Genomic DNA, 8690 nt, shown 5'->3' with positions numbered 1-8690 from the left:
GGGCCGGGCGGGACGGGGCGGCTGCCCCGGTGCGGGATCCGCGCCCGGCAGAGGGGCGATGGCCCCGCCGCCCCCAGCGCTCCCCGAGCCCCCAGTGCAGACCATTCGGGCACCCAAACCAGGCTCCCCTCTGTGATGCTGCTGCAAGATGGAGGCACAGCACGGTACCCTCCCCGAGAGAGCTGGGCACAGCCGGAAATCACGGGAACAGTTAATGGGCAGGGAGGGACCTGGAACGGCGATCCATCAGGTGGGAGCTGCGGGGGCTGCCGGCGCCGGCCGGGTCTCTCTCCCTGGAGCACCCCACAAAACGTAAGAGGCAGCAGTGATGTGAGCCCTCCTACACACTGGCACAGAGGAAAACAAGGATCAGGCAGCTTTAGGAATGAAACGTGTTCACAGCCCCGGAGATCCCGTCCCTCGCTGCATCCCAGCGCTTTTCCCCAGCAGTGTTTACTCTCAGCAGCAGACAAGGTCAGCTGTGACTGCTCAAGGCGCTGTAGCAGCTCTGGCCTTTGGAGAGATGCTTTTTATATTCCCGTCTCCTGTCCATTAACTATTCTTGCTCTACACGTGACGCGGCTTTGCCTGCAGTCAGATACATGCATAGCTGGCAAAGCCGTTTCGAAATCTGAGCAATGCTGTCACCTTCTGAAATACCTCAGGGGACACAGAACCCCGGTGATGTCTCACACAAGCACAGCACTTGCCCTGCTCGGACAATACGGCTCCATGGAGGCGTGAGCAGGGTGCCCGTGCTGGGCTGTGCCCAGCCAAGGGTGCCCATCCTGGCGGTGGGTGAGGGCAGGCTGGGAAGCTGGGAAGCATCTCTCCAGCAGGGATGATCAGAGGGTGACGTGGGCGTGTGAGAAGGAGGCACAGAGAGGAAGCAGTGGCTCAGCAGTGCCAGGGGAGGAGAAGCAGATGGCAACATTTATCCAGCCAGCAGCGATCCACGGCTTCTTGGGCTATGGAATGAAGAGTCCACATCGTGGGAAGATTCAGATACCTCCTGTTTGGAGACAGGCTGGAGGTGACATCTCCAGGCCAGGCCTGAGCCAGCACATGGCCAAAGCTGCCCCCAGTGATAAGAGTGGGGCGGAGGCCCCTTGGGCAGATCAGGGGCTTGCAGGCAGCAGCAGCAGGACTCCACCTGCCCTGTCCTGGGGCTGTGCAAGAGCCGTGGTAAAGACAGGACAGGCATGCCTGCTCCCGAGGGGAAATACGGGATGGGAGTGCATTGTTGTGAGCATTAATGTTAATGCAATCTTAGTAATTAGGCAGTCAACAGTAATTTTTTACAGAGGACTAATTTGCAGTGCCCAGAAATAACTGTGGTTAGGATGCAAATTCAGCATACCAACAGTAAGTGGTAGACACAAATGATGTGCTGAGGTTTATCTGGTTTACAGATGAATCCTTAATATATTCTGAATTTCATGTGTTCGGCATAAAAACACCACAGGGTTTCCTTTTACTGGGAATCTACATAAATTAGCAGTTACAGAAAAGCCTTATGTTCTGACCACTTTCAGCTATCAGATGAAGAGCAGTGTGCGGGAAATGAGGTCAAGGAGATTCCTGTAAAGTGAAATCAGATGCCAAGGGGCCCGCAGAGCAAAGGAGCAGAACCTCAGCATAGGAGAAGGGCAAACCTCTGAATGGCTGAGACATCATCTCTGGTGCAAACACTGTTCTTGCAGAAACTGGAAGATGCAGCAATGGGTGCTGGATGTCACAGGCTGCCCCTCAGCTGTGGAGCAGCCCAGCTCCTGCTCATGTGCAGCATCACCCTCAGCCTGTGGGACACTGTACCACTGCTGGCACCAAAGCCCCTGGTCTGCTCCAGGTTGGGGTGGTACTGCTCACAGCAGCTCAGCTCTTTCTGCTTGGGCAAAGCCTCTCCCAAGGGATCCTCTGCCTTGTGGGGAACAGTGTGTCCTTTGAGGGGCTCTGTGCCAGCTGCTGGAGCACCCCTGCCACCCTGCTGTGCTGTGGTGCAGCCCTGCTCTGCCCAGAGCCCTGGCCTTACCCTCCTGGCTGCCCACGCTGGAGCAGTGATCACATCCATCAGGACCGCATCCCACTGGACCAATAACATCTGGGAAAAAATGATCTTTGGCAGCCCCTGCAAAGGCTCTTGACTCATCTCAGCCTTGCTGCTCTCTCAGCAGTGTGGTGAAAGTACCCCCAGAGCAGCACTGAGGGCTGCCTGGTGCAAGGCTCACTTGAATCCCATTTACGGGACTCGGAGCTTTAAGGGGCATTGTGGCCATCACTGCCCAGTTCCTGGCAGTGGTGCATGAACTCTTTCCCTCCCAATCAGAGCCTGGCAGACAAGCACTCAGCATGATTATTTTTCATCTTGTTTGTAGTAGGAATCATGTAAGAGAGATGGAGCAGGAGTGCCTGCCTCTAGCACCCGTGTGAGAATTTGGGATGAACCCCCCAAAGCACCCCTCCTCAGGTGGAGTCAGCTTGCCCAAGGCTATCCACCACTCACCAAGGACTCCAGTAATTTTCGCTGGTACAATGTCACTCCAGCCAAGGATGAGACATTGCTTTGCCTCTGGCAGCCGGCAGGGACCAGCACACACTTCCACTGCATGTGTGGCAGGAGCAGGGGCAGCGAGGCACCCACGTCCTGGGCAGCACCGTGTCCTGCTTTCCTGGCCCGAGCTGCATCAGATCAGCAAGGAAGGGCCAGGGATCTTGTCAGACGAGTCACGGGATCAAGTCCATCACTGCGGTGTAAAACCACCTCTCCCGGAGCGATCTTTGCCAGAGGTTTCCCGAAGTGCCCTCCGGGAGGATTTGGCTCTTATCACCGGGGAACCACCCCACCAGGCCGGGACTCCTCTCTCCCATCCTGCCCGGACCCGCTGGATATTCCAGTTTCCAGCACTAGATGGTGCAGGAGACAGCGCAGCGCCCGGCTGGAGCTCCGCCTGCCCCATGGCCCCGCAGCCGGGCACCCTCTGCCCCCCATCTACCCCTCCATCCCTGCCCCTCATCCACCCTCCCCATCCTGTATAACCCCCAGGCACAGCCATTTGCCACTCCCTCCCCTACACATCCCACACGTTCCTCTGCATATCACGCCCCCTGCACTCCCCCTGAGGTTGGAAGTGCCCCGGGACCTGCTGCCTGGGAAACGGGGTCTCCATCCCAAGGACAGATCAGACCCCCCTCAGGAGGGGGGTCGGTGCTGCCTGGGGCCGGGAGCAGGGTGTGGGTGGCTTCCCAAGGGCCTCTCCAGGCAGCTTTTCCAGTGATGGTGCTCAGTGTCCCCCGGAGGAGCTCCAGCCCCACCATCTCATGGTCCCACAGTGCCAGCAGCTTTTAACGTCTCTGGGTCAAGCAGCCTGGGGAGGACTTACTTGTCACTGACCTCCTGGAGCCTCTCAGGTTTGGGAGTGAAGAACTAAGGTGTTTCTTCAGAAAATAGTTATTCTCATTAATAAAGCCCAAAGCCTGAATGTGGTTTGAGCAGCAGCTTTGCACAGTAAAGTGTGACCCTGAGCACATCAGCTGCCCAGAAAGCAGTGCTGGCTCCCACCCAGACCCTCCCCACACAAGGAACTGCTTTAGGACTACCTAAAACTTCAAAATATTTAAGTGTCCTGGTGGAGAAGCTGCTCCCAGGCTGGAAGAGCTCTGAGGGTGTTTCCTGGGGAGAAACAGAGAGACAGAACAACATGCAGAGAAGTTTCTTTAGAGTTAGAAGCAGTTTTCTGGGGTTTACTATACATGTGGGGAATTTTTTTCCCCCTAAAGTAATTGAAATAGCCTCTTTTACACATAAGAAAGGAGAGAGAACTTTTCCAAAAAGCCTCTTTCCCTCTAACCCCCTCCTATGGCACAAGGACTTTTATCCTCAGAGAAATGGGCCAGCGGAGATTTTTTAGAGTCCCTGGGGCAGCCAGCCAGTAACAAAAGCAAAGTTAAACAACTCCAAACAAAAGCAGCAGCAGAATGGGGGTGTGGTGGTGGAAATAATGCCTGGTTAAGTAGGAAACTTTAATGATGATACATGGAAAAAGTTAAACAATTAGAACTTGAATCAGACTGGCCCTGATCCCACTTCGTTTAGTAATAAATGCTGCGCTTCATCACAGAGCTTACACCTCTCTTTTTCCAAAGCAGGGAGGAGGCTCAGGGAGTTGGGCTGGTCAGAGTGTCTGTGTGGGCAGCAGGAGGTCTGGGGGTCCCCCAGGGCTGCCCACCGTGTCCCCTCAGTCCTGCACGTGGGGATCACCCTCTGAGGCTGAAGCCCCCCCAGCAATGCCCAGGGCAGAGGGGCCAGGGATGGCAGTGACTGAACCAGAGAAACACACCCAACTTATGTGTGCATTCAAGGGTGCATAGAAAAACCACTAATTGGAGAGTCATAAGCATGTTAATTATTTGAGTATGTGCACTAATTAGACACAGTTACACAGACCCACACTATGGAAATCTTTCCTGCCACATGCAGATCTTCAGAGGCTTTTTCTATTAAGTATTTTAGGCACATACAAGCAACAATTTCCATATATGAACACTTGCCAAATAAAACCTTTTTGGTTAATATCTATTGGAGGCATTTACCACACATCCCTTCTGACTTTCCCACACACCAGTGAATCAAATCCCAATCAGCTATTAAAGTCAGACCCACTGAGACTGAGCTACAGAAGCAAACACCCCTCTGACATGCTGCTAACCCGAGCCTGCCCCTGCCTCCCAATCCCCCACACTCCCACCACCCACTGGGCTTCTGTGCTCCAGGGGCCAGAAATAACCCCTCTCCTTGGGAAGAAGGCCTGGATCACTCCAATAGTGACAGGGCAGTGACATCCCCAGCCCCACAGAGCTGTGGATCCCAGTCTGGTGACAGCCTGGGCCATCAGGGGGGAGAAGGTTCCCTTGGAGCGTCACTGGGACTGGTTACACAAAACTGGGACTGGTTACACAAACCCCCTGTTGATTGGCCTTGTGCAGGGGCAGGTGTAGTAAAGCTCTGGACCATCACAGGAGGAGCTGGGTCACACTGGTGGAGAGGAGCCAGGCACCTGTGGGTGATCATGTAACAGGCAGAGACACAATGGCCCTTCCCATCTCTGCCCAAAAGGCATAGGAGGGTCTCCTGAGCTGAAAACACAACCCACTCTCCACCAAAAACCAGACCAAGCTTCAAACCAGATCTCAGTGCACCCTGAAAAATGCAGCTCTCTGTCTCCCTGAGGCTTTTTGAAGTTTGCCTCATGTCCTCCCCACCTGGATGCCAAGAGACCCCCACATATATGAGCCTCCTGTCACAGGAGAGACACCCCAGGGACCAAGCAAAGGCAAAGCCAAGTGATGTGAGACATAAACCCAACAATACAGTTTTATTTTGTATTTCATACAAAATGCACCCTCCCCAGGTTTTACAGAGTTAAACAGCATTACCTGGTGACACAAAAAGTGCCACTTGCTTGTGGCAGGTCCTGCAAAGCCCACAGTGGGAATGAGGTGGCCTGAAACCAGGAATCAGCATGCCCTGGGATGGGGTTGTATGAGGCAGCTGCAGCTCCAAGCTCCAAGACCACCAAGAGTGCCTGCCAGCAGCCTGCTCAGTTGGGTGTTCAAAATGAGGGCAATGAACTGATTTAGGAATTTCTTGGTGTTCCCTGTGTGAGGGCTGCAGACTCCTGGCATCTCACAGGACATGGCCCCCAGGCAGGGTGGCCAAACAGGGAGAAGAGCCACAGGGAGTGCCAAACAGCACCACTGGCAGCTGAGACTGTCTGCCTGCAAAATGGGGAAAGGCCCCTGTGCCATTTGTGTCATGAGTTTTGCATCACTCAGTCGAGCTGCATTCAGTCCTGGGTTTGAGCAAAGCCAGAATTTTCAAGCTATGGGCACCAGAGTTTGACCCAGCAATGTGTGAGGATAATGGAGGAACTCAGAACAGGCATTTCTGACAAGAACAACCTCAGGAGCTCCAAGCAGAGCCCTGCACACCCAGGCAGTAAGGCTTCCCACCTGATTACCATTAGTCTCCTCCTCATTTAAACTTGTTCCAAGTATTCCCTTCAAAGGGTCCAACTGACCAAACAAGGCCATGCAAGTACAAGAAAAACGAGGCTCAGCACTGTGATAAATATTTTGTCCTTTAGTAACTAAAACCTGCTGATGGCAGGAGGAGGGGGAGGTGGATGCCCTGCAGCCAGCAGGAATGCCCAGCACCAGCACCCCTGTGGTGCCCAGCTTGGAGGGAGCCCAGGGCTGCTGGGAGGCTGCTGAGCATGGGGCAGGAACTGCTGCAGTCCCTGTAAGGCACTGCAGGAAGAGGTCTAGATGTATCCCAGTAACACCTTAAAATCCCTTCTAGGGTGCAGAACCTGTAGGAAGAAACTACCTGCTCAGCCCCAACCAGGATCGTGCTCCCAACCCAATTTTCCCTGTTATGGAGAGCCAGAAGGGCAAGGGGTGCTTTGCCCATCACCCCATTTCTTATTTTCCCTTTCCATGGAAGGAAAGTGAGCACAGATTTATTTTATTGCCCCACATCCTCCCTCTCAAAGTGAAGAGGAAGACGAGGGAGGCTGTTGCAAAGCAGAAGTAACTCACACACAGCTCCATTCACCACCCGTGGCAGCACCCACAGCAGCTGGGCAACTAAACTCTCCCTCTCCTCCAAGCACTAACATGAAAAAACCCACATTTCTCTAACAAAGCAACATCTCAAGATCCACAAAAACTTTGCCCTGTCAAATAAAGTGGATGATGGACTTGACTGAAAGCACAGCCTTGGGATAAGGGTATAAATCCAATCCTGCTGCCTTGGGACTCACTCCAGCTCCAGTTGCTCCCCAAGTGCCTGGAAGGATTTTATCACTCTGTCCCTGCTGGGACACAGACCCAGATGGCAACAGTCTGAGGATCTAGAAATAAAGGACTACAAAAATATAGCACAAACTGGACCAAAGCAAGGGCAGCCACGGGCAGTAGTGTAGGAGGTGGGGATTACCAAAGAGTGCTCCAGGCTATTTCAGTGTCCTTTAAAGGTGTTCTTGGGTGATTCATGACAGAGAACAACTGAATTAGCAGTGGAAGAAGGGGGAAAAAAAGTCTCCTCACATGCTCAAGTGCGGAGATCTCTTGGGAAACTTTAATCAGTCTGTCAGCCTCAAACTGCAGTGCCCTGATCCAGAGAATTTCACTGCAATTCCTGCTTTACGAGACCACCCTTCCTTAGCACAGCTACTGGGATGGGGCTGAGCTGGGCACCCACTGATATCACATCCTGACTCCCAGGGAGTCAGTTTTTAATCCCTGGGGCAGCCACAGGACAGGAGATTGGGTCAGGATACAGGAGTCAGCTTCTTTTGTTAAAGTGCCTTATTTTCTTTGAGCTTTTAAAACATCTTCCTTGCTTTTTAAGTACAGGGAGGGCACAAAAAAAAAAGAATACTGGTTTTATATGAAACAGAGTAGAGAATTAATCAATATTTACACAGATCTTGGATAAGGTTATGGCACAGACTAATAAACCAACACAGCAACCCAAAAAGCAGAGTGTCAAAAAGAAGGGAAAAACCTGTTCTTATGCTTTCAACACCATCCCCCGGAGCTCCCAAGTGTAAACTGTTTTATCAGGGCCAAGGCAGTCTAACTGGGGCTTTGGTAGTTGGTTGATTGCAGCCCTGTGCTCGTGGCTGGCGGGAGGACGTGGGTGGGCGCGTGCCCGACCTCGCCGGGGCACAGCCCAGCCTCACACCAGTTCAACCTTGGCGTTGGGATAAACAGCCACCACGTCATAGCCCTCGGGGGGCTTCACCCTCTCCTTGGCGTGTGTCTCGCAGTACAGCTGCTCCTCGATGAAGAAATAGCCCCTCTGCTTCAGGTTGAGGCCGCAGTCGTCGCACATGAAGCACTCGGGGTGGTACAGCTTGTCCCGAGCTTTGACGATGGTGCCCCTGGGGGGGACAGGGAGAGCTCGGGTGAGATGGAGAACAAACAGGCACCGACAGCTTGTCCTGCTGCCTCCAGTAGAACAGCATGCAGGGACATGTGAGGGTGTTGCCGTGGGTTCCCACCCCAACCTCTCAGCCCACCTAAAGCTGCCACCCTGCTGCAGGTGTGGCTTCATGGTAATTGTGCAGGAAGGGAAGCTCCACACACCTCAGCACTGCTCCACAGCTTGATACAAAGCAGAGCTTTAAATGTCTACACTCAGCCTGGATCTGAACATCAGGAGCCAGCTGTGCACACACAGCTTGTGGTGCAGCAACCCTGGGCTCACAGCACCAGCAAGAACAGCCACAGCCATTTGCCCATCCCACACTCAGCCAGCAAGCCTGGCATGAGCAGGACATAAATTAAACAGAACATAAATTACAATATATCATAGATTACAACACAACAAAGCAGAAAAGCACCTATATTCTCTGAAATCAGTCCTGACATCCATCAGAGAGTAACTCTTCAACAAACAAACAAAACTAACCCACAGCCCTCTTCTCCTTGACCCTCCAGGCGTTTCTGCCCCTGTAAGGCAGTGAAGTGCCAGCACCACGGTGCTATTCATAGTCCCTGGGCAGCTACTGTGATAAGCAGGGCAGAAACCATCCCATCAATCACCCCCGATTTGCTCTGAGATTCCCTTAAAAGGGACAATCCAAACTGTATTATGCAGTTCCAGGTTTACATAAGGTTAGGGA

The 8690-nt window shown here is 53.1% G+C and overlaps 1 protein-coding gene across 1 annotated transcript in view; it reads right to left on the bottom strand.

Annotated features, from left to right (window-relative positions):
- Positions 1-5344: 5344 nt before the first annotated feature.
- Positions 5345-8690, bottom strand: part of PDLIM4 (PDZ and LIM domain 4) — a 43253-nt gene continuing 39907 nt past the window's right edge. Inside the window, exon 7 of the mRNA XM_071570203.1 lies at positions 5345-7946. Coding sequence (XP_071426304.1) covers positions 7742-7946 — 205 coding nt within the window. The 3' untranslated portion in view covers positions 5345-7741. The remainder of the gene's footprint in view (positions 7947-8690) is intronic.

The sequence above is a fragment of the Pithys albifrons genome, chromosome 15 (assembly GCF_047495875.1).
Source record: "Pithys albifrons albifrons isolate INPA30051 chromosome 15, PitAlb_v1, whole genome shotgun sequence".
NCBI lineage: Eukaryota > Metazoa > Chordata > Aves > Passeriformes > Thamnophilidae > Pithys > Pithys albifrons.
This window is presented reverse-complemented; position numbering and strand designations above follow the sequence as displayed.